At 42.7% G+C, this 15,757-nt stretch overlaps 1 protein-coding gene across 1 annotated transcript in view; it reads left to right on the top strand.

The window, feature by feature from the left end:
* The window catches only part of PON1 (paraoxonase 1), a 23,088-nt gene extending 15,104 nt beyond the window's left edge, over nucleotides 1–7,984 (top strand). Inside the window, exons 6-9 of the mRNA XM_081147141.1 lie at nucleotides 1–177; nucleotides 1,061–1,142; nucleotides 4,884–5,012; nucleotides 7,575–7,984. The exon at nucleotides 1–177 is cut by the window's left edge and continues 24 nt beyond it. Of these exons, the coding sequence (XP_081003267.1) occupies nucleotides 1–177; nucleotides 1,061–1,142; nucleotides 4,884–5,012; nucleotides 7,575–7,733 (547 nt within the window). The 3' untranslated portion in view covers nucleotides 7,734–7,984. The remainder of the gene's footprint in view (nucleotides 178–1,060; nucleotides 1,143–4,883; nucleotides 5,013–7,574) is intronic.
* Nucleotides 7,985–15,757: the final 7,773 nt, after the last annotated feature.

Raw genomic sequence — 15,757 nt, 5'->3', positions numbered from 1 at the left:
ACCTGAGCACTTCTATGCCACAAACGATCACTATTTTGTTGACTCCTACTTGAAATCCTGGGAGTTATACTTGGGTTTAGCATGGTCATACGTGGTTTACTATAGTCCAGATGAAGTTAAAGTGGTGGCAAACGGATTCGATTTTGCTAATGGAATCAACATTTCACCTGACCGCAAGTATGGAAACTTTTAACTCTGTCATGCATTTCCCCATATTCTCCTTAGACAGCTTTTGAACGTATCCCTTTTCTAAATAATGTGATGCATTTTAACATGTTCTCCTAGTAAGAGGAAATTAAGAAAAATGTAACGTATCTTAATTTTTCAGGAGGTAAAATTTATCAAATCAAAATTTTCTATTTTGTGAAGACATAATTTAAGTTTTTTTTGGGGGGGTGTACATTTTTCAAAAGGGTGAATAAACATTTAGTATTATTAAATATTACTGTGATTATTTAGTATTGCTAAACAATACTGTGATAAACATTTAGAACTACTACTAAATAATACTGTGATAATCATTCAGTATTTCTAAAAAGCTTTGCTTTGAGGGAAGATGTTTTTAGTGTACCATGAGATTAATAGCATGTAGGTGTATATATCAGTAGTGCTGGTTTAAGATGAAGAGCTTGCACCAAAATGTAAATCAAGACACTGCTTCCTTCATCAAAAAAGTGTTACTACGGGGAAGAAAATGTCAACGAGGCCGCGTGCTTAGTGATGTAGTTGATTTACATTATTATCTGGTGGTGGCCCTGAAACAAACAATTCACAGACCAGCCTTGGTCTGGTGACCACACCTTGGGTAGCATTGGTTTATATATAAAATCTATGTCTCCACCCATCTATACCCTTCCTCATCTTATATCACCGCAGATTTCAGAGGGTTAGTAGCATATTTAGAGAAAGCAACATAGACAGCTTGCGATTGGCATGCTTTGAGATGCGTTCCGTTTCCCAGTCTCCAAGCAAAGTCCTCCAGGAAGAGTAATCACAGCGTCACCGTCACCTTTTGAACCGCGTCACTTCACGCTTTGATGCGGCTCTTTCTTCTTTGAAGGTATGTCTACATATCTGAATTGCTGGCTCATAAGATTCACGTGTATGAAAAGCATGCTAATTGGACTTTAACTTCATTGAAGGTAAGATGTATGAACACTGTAAGTTTGCAGAGTGATAATTAGATTCTAATTGATTTGTGAAATTAAAAGCGAGGGGAAAAGATTGTCTAATTGGAGTGGGTGAGAATCATTTTTTTTTACTCCTTTCTTAAGAGCTGTCGGCATCTTAGGTGTTTGTTGTTCACTTTTGCTCGGCTGTGGAGTGGGAAGCAGCAGACCGCACGGCTCACCTGTGAAACTGGCTCTTTCTACTCTAGAGAATTTTGAGCTTGGCATCTAGACCCCCCCCTTCCTTCCCTCCCTCCCTTTCTTCTCTTTCTCCCTCTTCTTCCTCTCTCCCTTTCTTTTTTTCCCTCTATGTTGATGGAATAGCGAAGAAACAGGCTCAACTTGGCATTTAATATGACAGCGCTCTCCACTATATTTATAAAGCCTAAGTACTAGCAGTGGTCGCCCTGTGCCCCAGCAGCCCACCCCCTTGCCGCCTTCGTCTCCAGCCCTGTCCCTCTGCTCAGCTTCCCCTGCCTGCACATTCCTGGAGCTTGCCCGCCAGGGCCCTGCCTCAGGACGGGGCACTGTCCCCTCTGCTCATGGGATCTTCCTGCGGATCCTCACGGTTCTCTCCTTCATATTGTTGCAGATTTTACTAAAATGTCCCTCACAGAGGCCTCCCTTGGCTACCGAATCTACACTTACACCTCTGTTCTCCCTACACACACACACACACACACACACACACACACACACACACACACACACAATTTCCTATCTCCTTTACACCTTTATTTTCCCTCCAGCATTCATCGCTAACAAATTCTAAATTTTATTTATCCCCTCTGTTGGCGGCCTCTCTCGCTAGGGTGTAAGCGCCACAGGACAGATTCCCCCCCATTTGTTCCTGGAGGAGTTCCCACCACCTAGTAGGCATTCAACAAACACTTGTTAAATTCGTCTGACGGTGCTGGGTGTGTTTCAGGGGTTCATCTTATACCCCCACCAATTCTGGTCCGTTTTGAAGATTTGGGTCAAAAGAGGTAAAAAGACAAAAAAGAGGAAAGAGAACATTAAAGCAGAGCCTTACACACGTACCCCTGCCCCTGAGAAACAAGACATCGGTCTTCTGCCGTATCGCCCACGTCATGGAGTGCTGTCCCCAGGCGCTGTGACAGTTCCTGCCAGCACACCCGAGGCACTGTCATGAAGGGCTTCACTCCGAGAAAATTACTTGGAGGCAACATAAACATAACATCACGTTTGACGTTAGAAGTCACTGGCAGGGCTCGTTTGGTGTTAGCTGAAGTCAGATGGCATTTCACACACACACCAGCTGAGGGAGGAGGGGCAAACTGTGGTCATAGCAATACGTGCTTCTGTAACGTGAAAGTTAAAGAATTTTCTAAGAATAGGACCCAATCCAATATATATTCAATGCACAATGATAAAGGCTCGGCTCCTGCCAAGGTTGCGGGCGAGGCTGAGTTCAGGTCTTGCTTCCACCTTTGGCAATAGATCATGCCCATCTCCTGACATAAGTCAGCTGAGACTATCCCTGGGCCTGAAATATTTTTCCTTTTGAAGGATCATATTACTTAAGCTAGCTAATTAACCCCTGGAGTGCCAAGAAATTTGATAAAATAGCTGAGATCTCTTAGAATTTTCAATGAGATGTGGATGGGTTTATGTCCTATCAAAGTGTGGTGTATATACATACAATGAAATATTATTCGGTCTTAAAAAAGAATGAAGTACTAATGCATGCTACAAGATGGGTGTGCCCTGAAGATATGCTAAATGAAATAAGCTAGACCCAAGAGGAGAAATCTGATAGATCCCACTTGTATGAGGTACCTAGAGTAGGCAAATTCACAGATAGAAAGTGGAACAGAAGTTACCAGGGGCCGGGGGAGGGAGGAATGGGGAGCTATTGGGCACAGCTTCTGTTTGCGATGATGAAGGGTTCCAGAAATGGAGAGCAGTGAGGCTGTACAACATTGTGAATGTACTTATGCCCTGAATTGTCTACTTAAAAATGGTTAAAATGACAAATTTCTTGTCATTTGAAATTGTCTACTTAAAAATAGTTAAAATGACAAATTTCATGTTATGAATATTTTACCACAATAAAAATAATCCCCCCCAATTCAAGACAGCCAATGAATTAGTCCCACTTCAATGAGTTGTAATTCGCTAAAAATTGCAATATTGGTTAACAGAAGGTACCGTTTCCCCCCCAAAGTATAACTTATTAAGTTTCCTTGACCAAGGAATATAAACTTTTCCAGTTAGCTTTGGGGATGCGTGAAATGTGGCATGTATGTGCATGGGGGTGAGTTGGTATTGTTAGGAATTACAGATTTGCAAGGCAGGAGCCCAGCACAGGCTCCCAACTGGACTGTCAGCATTTCCCTGGCAGGAGCCAGGTCCGCCGCTTACTCCATTCTCCCCGGGTGCTGAGCTCCTCGCAGAGCACATGGCGGGAGCTCAGGAGTTGTGTGTTGAATGATGGGACCCCAGGCTTCTGTGCCCTTCCCCACTCTCACCCCGACTCCCATTTCTACAGCCTTTTATCTGCCATGGAATTCACCGATTAGCTATTACCCCTCCCAAAGATAATAGCAGAGCCCCGAGACAAACATTTCCCTCACTTAGAGAAAGTGCCACAGCAGAGTAGAACGCCTGACACTGTGACAGACGGGCGTTCGGCTGGTGGAGAAGGCCTGGGGCTGATTTTGACCCGAGCGTGCTGGCTCAGCCACCTCGTTCGGCCAGCCTTGCCTGTTTCGGGTATGAATGAGTGATGGCTTTGCACAAAGGTGAAAAGGAGACTCTGCCATGATGCTTGAGCCCCCTAGTCCCTTCAGGGACATGCGGGGGTGGCTGGCATTTTGCGGAGGGAGCAGAGCCGCGCTGACTCGCTGCAGTTGCCTGCCCACGCTCTGGCCTTTGCGATGCGTCACGCCGGTTATTACAGGCCTCTGGGTGCTGAGCATGCGGGCCTCTGCTTGAGGTGCACGGGGGACACCACTTCTCCAACTGAGAGCGAAAGGTAAGCAAATAGATGTGATTTCTTCCCGGTAGAAGGCAGCCAGGATGATGAATGGAGGAATTAAGAGTCGTTGGTATTATTTATGATGCTGGTGCAAAGCCTCGACAGCAATCTGTGCAGTCATCACACGCTTGCAACTTATATTTAGAAAATAAGCAGCAGCAGAACAGGGAGCTGAACAACATCAGGAAACTAAAGAAGAAACCTCTTCCCAACTCCAAGGCAAAAATTAGGCCCCGGGCCATCATCTGTCCTCTGGCTTCACGGCCTATGATTAGCCTCGGAAGACGAGCCGACGTTTCCTTGACAGTCTCATCAGAAATGAATCTACGTTTCCTGGTAGTATCCTGCATGCTCATAAAAATATCATTTGCACATGCTGTTTCAGAGATGAACTGTTTTCTGCTGTACTTACAACTTCTTTTCCCTTCAGTTTTAGGGTCACGCACAGATGTGAGTCCAAGTGATTTCATCTAACTTTTAATAGTCTTTCTTGGCTTTCCGTATTTCCCGCTCCCTCATTTGTCCTGGAAACTGATCAAAGACCAGTAGGGATGGAATTCCCTGAGTGCGACTGAAATGGGCAGAACTGCTGTGTCCCTGGAATCAGCAGTGTAGCGACCAAGGACAAGACAGGAGTGTTCCCTGTCATACTGCTCAATCGTCTCTCAAATTTGTTCACTTTGTCTTTCATTCTCTCATTTTTAATCTGAAAGTCCATGGTCTTCAACACACTCGTGGATAACATATCCGTGGATCCTGTGACAGGGGACCTTTGGGTTGGATGCCATCCCAATGGAAAGAGAATCTTCTACTACGACGTGGAGCATCCTCCTGCATCAGAGGTTTGTAAAATTTATCAGATCAGTAACTTTATTCCCAGATGTTTTTCAGTGGAAAACATAATTCTCAATTATATGGGCAAATAAAAAGGGTGGGGAGCACAATAGATGGCCCAAGTGATCACGAGGAAAAGGAATTTGACTTTGGGAGGCATTGTAATCAGAGTCTAGGCAGGAGCCAGACGGTACATTTAAACTGGGTAATTTGAGGGGACTGAGTAAGGACACAGTTGTGGGCAGAGTGTAGGGAAGTCAGCAGGAGATAACGCAGTACCCCAGGACTGGCAAGGGGGTAGGGAATGCGTATAGAAGCCAGGCAAGAAGAGAGCTGTGTGGAGAAGGTCTTCTGAGAGGAGCCTGGCCTCTGGTTGGGGGATGTTGCCAACCAGCAGAGACCCACAGGGAGGGTGCCTGGAGACCACGAACCCCACCTCCCCCTCAGACCTCCCATCCCCCGCCGCTGCTGCCCCCCGGTGGATCCCAACCGGGAGCTGGAGGGGAAGGGAGCCCTCAAAGTCCATCTTTGCACATCCGAGCAGAGTGGAGAGTGGACCTGGGGGCTGGGTTAGGATAGCCGGCACTGAACTAGGGTCCACGTCTTCATTTCAATAATGAGTTTCTCCAACTTGAAAATTCACAATGGTTCAAAAAATATAATGTCTCATTATTTACCTGCCTTCCTACTCAACTCCCCTTCCTGTGTGTCAGTGGGTGCCCAGGTCAACACGGTGGACCAGCCCAAAAGCTCAATGGGCAACCTCTAACCTTCCCGGCAGATGGGAAGATAAATCACTAGCTGGAATTATTTTGGATTAAAAGAATTTTCTTCTATCTAAGTTATATTACCCAAATACCCTATTTGTGTCCATGGCCATTACTCAGTGGACTATTTTGTCAGTGCAAGTAAGAACTTGAAATTCCGTTGGCCACAGGCATTTGCATGTACACTATGACTTACCTGGGGTTTGCTGCTGTGAGTTTTCAGTATGTACTAATACTACTTGTTATTTACATCAAATACATGGAATCACGTTTGACACAGTCTACTGCTATGCTTTTTTTTTTAAAGCTTAGTTTTAAGAGTCAGTATCACACCACCGCCCCCAATAGAAAAAAAAAATTATAGCCTGTGTGTCTTGGATTAAAAAACACAGAACCAAATGTGTATTTCCGATGACATTATGGCCCTTCATACCTTATATTTTCATGTTTACAGGACAACTGTGATTATGTTTAATGGCAACCCTCTGTGCCTTTCTGCTTGTTTTTAGCTAGTAGGATGCTGTATGGTATGTTTAATAGACTTGAAGAAATGTATGCTGTGGTGTGGTCACTGGAACTCATCGGAATGTTAGATTCTAATTTGTTCTTGCTTGTTAGCTCATTTGGTGAACTTGGGTCATTTGCTGTATATAGCGTGGACTTGGTTTGCTGTTCTGGAAAAAATTCTTTCTAATGACGGATCTGTTAAAGCATAGGAAAAAGTAATAACAGTCCATTATCTAATACACTGTTCTATAGAAAAGTAGTTTTATTAAAAGAAGCTTAATTACTTAAGCCAAGGTGCACCATCAACCATTTCCCAGTACAGAACTACTACACTTCAATGCTATGGCAATTTTTTAAAACATCTGTCTTTGGTGTCAGTTGTTTTAAAGAGGTCCTTTTAAATGCTCCACTGACCCTTTACCATCCAGGCACTGGCCTTCCTAGTCTGCCATATTTGGTGTTTTTGCATGTAGGTATCCTTTCTTCAAGTCATTGCATTTCACCCTAAAAGCTTAAGAATAGAAAGTGTTAAAAGGGAACTTAACACATTGCAGTCTACAGATGAGAAACCATGGTAGTAGAAGGTCCAAAACACACCCTGGGGCTCCAGACCCACAGTATGCTCTTTACATAGGGTGAATCACGTGAGATTGCCATTTATGAGCCAAAGTGGTCACATATTGGCTATTACACGTAGTCAGCCTAACATGCTACCACATTGTTGCTAGTGATACAATCATATTTCTGCTCCACTAAATGAAGGAAACTGAACTTTCAAAATCTTATTTAGAGTTGGGACCTTAAGTTCAGAGGAATGGATAAGTGTGGTACAGAGATATGTTCTTCTCTTTTGGGCCATACCTTTTTTTCTTTTTTCTTGATTGCCAGCATTTAAAAACCAAGAACTAAGTGTAAACATCCAAATTCCTAGTTTATCTGATAATACCAAAAACTATCCTGAATGCCAGCATGGAAATAATTGAATATTACTACCAGCCGCCTCTCCTTTTCCAAGAGTCACTACTGCTCCCTAATGCCTCACACCCAGGTTGTACTATTTTCTCATTTATAAATATTTCTTGCCTCACCTCTGTAGGCCTGTGCTTGCTACCTCTGTTTAAAATCATCTGATCAGAACCTGTCATTGTGCCAATGAGGAAACAAGTGTCCTATATAGAGAGTAATTTTGGAACAAAATATGATTTACCTAAAGGCTCCTCCTAGAGAAATGATTTCAGGTTTAAAGTTGTTTTAAGCGACTTTAAAAAAAGTAACCAAATGTTATTTCTTTGATAGGTGCTCCAAATCCAGAACATTTTAACAGAAGAACCCAAAGTCACAGTGGTCTATGCAGAAAATGGTACAGTGTTGCAAGGAAGTACAGTGGCCTCTGTGTACAAGGGGAAATTGCTGATTGGCACTGTGTTCCAGAAAGCTCTTTACTGCAAGCTCTAGCGGGCCGAAATGCACCCCTGCCATGCAAACCGTGAGCCCGTCATTTCAACTGCTTGCCACCTTGAAGGGACCACGGTGATCTCACTGAACAATGAACGCTGGCCCTAAATTAGGACGTTGTTAGGGATGAAAGTGCTGGTTAACTGAGAACAGATACGATGGGAAGGCTTTTTGAGAGCACAATATCAAATCAGTCTTAGGATTCTTGAAAACCTTACCGGTAAAAATCATAATAAAATGGCTAAAATTGTCATGTCGGTTGTCAGGTATTAAATCATGCAACTGTATGTGGCCCAACAGGTACTTCCTGGGAGACACGTGTTCCCTGAGCGCACATGAGCTCGTGGCTGCCTCCCCGGTCTTCTGAACACAGGAGGGCAGGAGGGCCTCACGGGCCATCAGGAGGCCAGTACCCACCCCAGGACTCCAGTTCCCATGCCAGGAGCCTGAGTGTGCGCTAAAATTACTCAACCCCAGGCACTTCTCCTCAAGCAAAGCCATTAGACAAACTGCATCTTCAGACTTACTTCCATTTCCCCCTCTGCATAGGGCTTTCTCCATAAATCTAAACTCAGATACCCCAACTCTCCTTTCACTCTCGCTCATTCAAGTCTCTTCCTGCAAGAAAATCTTACAGTTCTTGGGAGTGTTGTCACCCTTGAAAATTATATGAGTGTCTGGTATCTCAGCACATGCTATACATTTTCGTTTCTTTGACCCGGTAAAAGGAAGAAGTTGGTTCACATCAGTGACTGGATGCAGAACAAAGCCCGAAACCAAGGGGGAAAGATAAGTGGCCCCCAAAACTATGCTCTTGTTGAGGTGGCGGCTGTTCTTTCCTCCTCTGACTTGCCCTGGAGGCTTAGAAGGAAATGGAAAAGTAAATGAGACAGGAACTGTCAACAGCCTTTGGCTATCCTTCTGAGGGGCCTGACTCAGAGAAAAGGCGACTATTGTTTTCTCATAAAAGCCTAAGAAAAGGTTCCCTGTCCTTGATTTGTCTGTCTGTCCTGAGCTACGGCTTCCAGGGTGAATTGTTTCTTTGGGGTGTTCCGGCAGTGATGTCAAAAACGAAGTTTCTCTAAGGCGTTGGCCATGACCACGGCCTGGAGAGAAATGTTCTGCGGATACACTGAGAACTGTTAATAGTTCACGACCACTGACTTAAAGTAATAAACAGGAACATTTTGTTTGGGTGGAAAAACACTTTCCTCCCATCAGGGGAGGAGCTATTTTTAGCCAGCTCCAGTGGGCCTGACGTCAGGTGCCCTGTGAGTGCTCAGTGAGTCAGGGGTGCTGTTCACAGCCCTGAAGCTGGATTCTCTGAAATATTGTTTGGAAATGATCAATAGCTGTGGTGCTTGGGTTGCAAAAAGCCAGGTATTTCCTTTAAAGAGAAGCACTTGATATCATCAATAAAATGACCATAGTCTGTTCTCTCTTGTTTTAAAATAAGTAAATTCTGCACCTCCTCTCCCCCCAAAAGAGAAAGCTACCCAATTAACATAGCTTACAGGCAAGATCATACAAAAAGGGACATGTGCTTCCCCTTGGGTAGGAATTTCTTAACACACTCCAAGGAAAACAGCTGAATTAGCTCATTCTGATGCTTTGATCTAAACTTTTTGCATTGCCAAAGGTTTAGTAGCAGGTAAATTGTGTGTGTGTGTGTGTGTGTGTGTGTGTGTGTGTGTAAGTGAAATAGAGAAATTAACACCCCTCATTTGATATACTCAAGTCTTCTCACCATTTCAGGTCTTAGAAATAAAGTTGTTGAAAGGAACCCCATACTCTGGGATGGTCTGATTTCTAGCTTGCCCCACCATGCCGGGTGACTGTGTGAGGCCAACTGCTTAAGGATTTGTCACCGACCTTTTCTGGGCTGATAGGTACCAGAAACTGTGATGGTGAAGCCACAGTGGAAACAGAAAGATGGGCGAGGGAGCTTCTGGTGGGAGCTTTGATCTTTTAACTTGATGCCCAGTTCCATGACTGTGCTTTCAAATGTAATTCTAGCTGCCAATTTACACTTCGCCAGGGCTAAAATCTATTCTTAGCTTCATTTCCATGGAAGATTCGCACTTTGCTCTTGATTGATAGATGTATTTTGACAGTTAATACAGGTTTATCCAGCCAAGGCTTGTTTTAGCCGAAGGTGAAAATGGAAAAAAAATATGACTTGGACAGATATCAGTATTTTTCTTTTTATTGCATTCGTTGTCTAACAACAATAATACTCATTGGCAAGAAATTTATTTACACTAACAAACTTAATCACACGTATTTTTAGATTGGTCAGAAAACAAAGGATATTTTGTTCGAATGCCTCTGAAAACCAAAGAGTAAGAAATGTCGTTTGAAATGGAACAACCTAGAGAAATACATATTAACCAAGCACAGAGAACAATTCGGACGTGGCACTATTGTCTCTTCCATGCAAATGATCGGACACCGAAATGTACAAATCAGGTTTCAGATAACATGCTATCCATACTGATTGGACTTAGAATGCCTTTCAAACAGCTTTTTTCCTTTACATAAAGAAAGATTAAAATAAATCCACGTCTTACAATGGAACAGAATTCATCTCTCTCTTTCCGTTGTTCAGCCGCCCAGTTTGTTAGTCATATGCAGCACAGGTACTTGTGGTTTCACTGTAACACCATTAAAGAAGCACAAAAGCAGTAGTGAATACCATAAATAATATTAAGGAAAATGTACACATAAATATTTAAGGGATTTCACTAAGCATTATCTCACTCTGCTGTTGTTGGGAGGTGTTATCTAGCCGGAAAGCCTCTTCATTCCCACTTTCAAAGGTAATTTAATTATCTTTGGCTAATTGTCCTTTCACAGGTGAAAGATCAACTCCTTAACAGAAAAGAAAACCTGGGTGTGTCCATAAAATAGCTGAGAGAACCAGAAGTGTACACCTTCCAACAACATGCTCACACTCATGTCCATTTGGCAATGACCTGACCAGGCCATCACTCAGCAAAAAAAGGAAATAAATGGTCATGTGATGGCAACGCGGCCATCGGAGAGCTTCTAGTTAGTGGCTTATGCATCACAGCTACCAAATATGTCATACTAGAGCATGAGCGAATGCACAAGAACACACAGAGCAATTTTTAGCCAAGGAAACCGCAGTCTGAAGTTGAAAATGCTCGAAGCTGCAGAAACTTCTGAGTTTCAACTCAGCCATGTGCAATCTCGACATCAAAGCGTTCACCAAACATTTGAGGAAGTTTTATCTTACTAAAATACCAAGTTTCTAATAAATCAAATTTACCAAAATATATAGACATGTAGAAGGATAAGTGCATTTAGTAGAAGAAATACATTTAAAAAAATTTCTTAAAATCTCATGAGCCATTCAATGTATACACAACACACAAAGTGGCGATAAGGCTATGATTACTGCTGGGGTCCTAGCAGATGCTACCAAGTTCCAAATACAGCATGTATTTTTTTAATGCCATGTCACTGTGGTATGTGTGTGCAAGGTGGGGGATATATTCACACATATGTAGCCTGTATATGTACACAAGTGGCATGCACGTTACGGAGAGGTTGCTTCTTGTCTGATTCCTGGCCTATTCCTTCCTGAATCTTGAGCAGTTTGGGGGTTGGGACTGGGGTAGGGCCAAGGGTGGGAAATCACGTTTCTTTCCTTCCTAACTCTGGATCTGGAAGCGGGTCACGTGCTGTACTCAGTCCACACATTTACGTATGTGAGCCTTCAAGTAACAACCAAGTAACAACCATGCCCTCAACACATCCACGGACACCATCAGGCAGAGCCTGATGCCTTCATTTCCCGGGGGGACACTGATTCTGTGGGCTTTTCCTTTGCCCTCTGACTTCTTGGTTGGGTCTGCTCTATATTACTACTTTAAGTTATGCAAATACTACTGGTATGTTTTCTGGTGTTACTCCCCCCCCCCCCCCCCCCAGTGTTTTGGACAAGATTAAATTTCCTGAGACTTTAACTTTTAACTAAGACAATATAAATAAAATCTGCCTGCAGATCATGGTTGTTTTTTAGGAGTGAATTGCAGCAGCCACATTCGTATTTCTTACAGCCCTGTTTTCTTTAGAAATTTACTTTCCACCCCATCATCATAATGAAAACAATTCTAGTAGAAAATATGGGCACTTTATTTCTTGACCTCATCCTTAACGGCTTAGCTTCAGCATAGTGTACAGGTAGATCCCTGATTAAAGGTAAATGTGAAAATTCAGAAAGCACTTGGGACTTAGCATTAAGTAGGTGACATGAACCCTAGTGACTGCTGTCTCCCAAAGCGAAATGTCCCTCATCTACAACTCTCTTGGGACAGGAAGTTTAGTTACTCAGGTGGAATTTGGTGATTCTTAAATATCTCAATATAACGAGGGGGCTACAACACATTCAAAGTGTAGTTATTTCTTTAGAACTGTTAGGACGCCTCTCTTTAGAATCTTCTTGAATACTGTTGTTAAACACACGTTTTTCTCTCTTGAGGCTTGGTCTACATAACCTTTAACACTTATAAATGAGTTGGAATATCCATATAAATGCAAACTTTCATTTACCTTTTAAAATATAATTTTAAAGCACATGTTAATCCAATTACACAAAGAACCTAGATGAGAATTCTTTGTCTTCAGCAAAAACCATAAAGGCTAATTAAGGTCAGACAACCTGTGACTATTTTTGTAGCTCAGGCCTGGGGTACTTTAAGATTTCAGGCTAGAGATGCCTGGAGTAGGAAAGGCAGTGGCAAGGGTTAGTTTGCTTCCTCACTCATCCTCTTGCCACTTGGTTCCCAACAATGACAAAGGAGCACCAGGTAGGTGTTCCTACTTCCTGCCTCCTAAAATCTGAGTTTGGCATTAGCGCTGGGGTTAAAAATACTTATGTGATGTTGAGGGTAGGAAATTCATCAACCCCAGCTAAAGAAAGGCTTCACAGAATAGCTTTATTGTCATAAAACTAGAGGTGGAGTGCATCAGTCTGCCAGAATGGGCAAAATTAGGTTTCTGCCCTAACATATCACTCTGAAGTTAATTTCTGATCCAGGCAAAAAAAAAAGAAAAAAAAAAAGAAAAGAAATAAAGAGAAAACTATTACATGAACTGAGAGTTAGTTTAAGAGAAACAGTCTTAAACAAAGTGATTCTGTTACAAAACTAAAATCCTTCAATGGAAAACCCTGACCCAGACACTCGGCTAATCCCATGCTCTTGGTCCACAGCTTGGCTTCACCACACATCCCCTACCTCCCAAAGCATTACCTGTACCCCAAATGCTTTTGGCTATTGCCAGAGTCATACAGCGCTATCGTTTAGGGAATATATAGTTCATAGTAACCAGATATTCCCTTTTTGTTCATTTTCTGATAAAGAAAAAACTGCAAAGTCTTTAAGGTTCATGAAGCAACAGTTCTGTGTTAATTGCATGGACACTGAAAACCACCGGCATTAGAGCAGGAGCTGTGCAAGACACTGGAAGCTCAACAGGCGTCACGCACTGGAGTCGGAAAAGTAACAGGGAAACAAACTCTCGTAAGTCGTGGGGCCCTTCCCTCCATCCTCACACCCTTCCATCGATCACTTTGCATCTCATCCTTTGTGGGACAATCAAGCGCCTCTTATAACTTCAGCAGTTCTAAGTAGCAATATTAAAAATAACTCATTAAGACAAAAATTACTATAATTTAACTTAAAAATAAAAATATTACACGAACTAAATGATTTGAAGAAAAATAATCTGATCAATAATATTGTCAGTTGGTCATTAATCTAAACATTAGAAGTATAAAATAAATTGAAAACAAAGAACAATATTCGAAGACGTTTAAGAAAATGCAATGTAATAGATCATAAATTATGTGCAGAGACTGACAGACATTTCCAGTATATACATCCATTTCCAAATATTACCAAAATGTAAACATAACTTAAGATAATCATCCTATTTCCACTCTTAAAATGAATACAGTGAAACTTCCAGTGTGATCCAGATCACTTTTTTCGGAGATAAGCAAAAATGGCAGAAATTTACAACAGCAAGCACTAGTATTACCAGATTTTGACTAATTTAGTCCTTTAGTATTAGAAAAGGTTTGCTGGATTTTGTAGTTCATTAATAGTGGCTCCTTGTTTCTCATGGGATCAATAAATAGCAAAGCACCACACATCTCAAAATCCTCACATCATATCCAGTATGGCGGTCTCACTGTCATGCCCCAAAATGAAAACAGGCGGGGAAAACATACATGGTGACTTTGATACTTGGAAAACACAGCGAATGATCTGTACCTACTGACAAAGTCACTGGAGCCTATCAGATAAATACTCTGCCGCTAAAAAGGAATCAGGCCTTCGGGAAAGGACCGAATTGTGAATTTCTAGTTTAGACAATTCCAGATTTCAGATATTTAGACAAGCAAAAAAAAACAACCCAGCAACAACAACAAAGAGATGGAGCTATATGGGTGGGAGCCCCCTTACATGATCTGTTACCGGTAATTCCAAAGCGTCCCCAAGTTCTGCATAGATAACATTTCCAGTGGAAGACATGGACAGACTCTCCGCGTCGTCAAGGAAGAGAAATACCTGTCCAAGAATTTGTCTGCCCCCAACTATTATTCTGGAACGTGTCCCTTGCAAAGTGGATGACCTCATTTTTAGAGCCAATGCAGCAAAGAGAACCAGACACATAAATATAAAAAGCAAAACAAAAACAAAAACAAAAAGATTCATCATTTGAAATTTCTCAGGATGAGTTCATTTTTTCTTCCTCTTGCCCTAGTCTCCGGCACTTGAGTTAGTTTGATGAAATGCTGAATTCCTCAATACTGGCTTTAAAATACACGTAACTGCCTCCACTGCTAGAGGCTGCATCCTGCATACTGTCTTAAGCAAACTTTAACTGTAAAGTGAAAATCCCTAAAGAATGGAAGAGAGTGGCTCAGAGAAGCCATTCAGACAGCTTTCCTTTATGGGAACACTCTGTGTGCTCAATAAAACTGCTTCTCCTGTTGCATGTTACTCAAATCTAAATTTTCTGGAACTGGTATTTCTATTTTTCTTAAAAGCACGTCTGTTAAAACGCTAACTGCGTCCACTTGGGAAATCTTGAGTAGAAAATATGTGATGAGTTCCTGGCTGTGTCCCAGTCAGGCTGCAGACCGGCCAGAACGTTCCCCGGGAGAGGAAACCTGGAAACGCTGGTTTCCTTAAAAATCAATTTCCTGTCCAATTTGCTGGGGAAAAGGAATTGTGTTGTGTGTGTCGGAGCCGCTGGAATACTGAAGCGCAGTAGTAGCAAAATAAACAACAGATCCCACCACCCCATGGCTGCACTAATGGCCGAGTTTTCCTTTGTTCGGCTAAGTCTGAAGGATAAATGTTATCCTCAGATTCCCAAGGTAATACCCACATCCACATTCTTACGGCTTCTGCTTCCTTCTGGGGTTAACAAATAACTGATTCTTTTCTCTCCTTCAGATGCCCAGCAAGCAGAACAGTTTGCTTGCCTTCTGCCACAGTAGGTAATGACGTGGCAGGGCATCCACGTTTCCACAGCGGGGCTGTCTCACTGTCCAGACACAGAAATACGGGGGACCTTTCTCACACATTGGAGTGGATCCTGCAGCCCAAACCTCATGGCAGCGGGGTGCTCTCAGGCACGCAGACATGTGCAAATGCTCAGGGCCAGGACCCCGTGCTGAAAATTCATGGCACTCCATTAACAACACCAGGGTGGGTCATGCTCTCGTTGGGCACTGTCATGCTGGTTTTCCAAGTGACACACGCACCCACCCAACACAACACAAGACGTTGGTAAGTAAGAGAAGAGAGAAAACATAGCTGCTTTGCATCTCTCACAAATGAGCTCCTTGATTTGCTAACCAACTAAAGATGGCTTGGGATTATTTCAGTAGGTGAAAATGAAGGGTATTCTATTACGGCAGAAGATGCAGTTACTCAACACGAGGTTCCCCAATGTGCCTACAGCACATTCCCCCTGCCATC

Source organism: Miniopterus schreibersii (genome assembly GCF_964146895.1).
Source record: "Miniopterus schreibersii genome assembly, chromosome: 9".
Lineage (NCBI taxonomy): Eukaryota > Metazoa > Chordata > Mammalia > Chiroptera > Miniopteridae > Miniopterus > Miniopterus schreibersii.
Note: the sequence above shows the minus strand (reverse complement) of the source record. Positions and strands in the feature narration are given on the sequence as shown.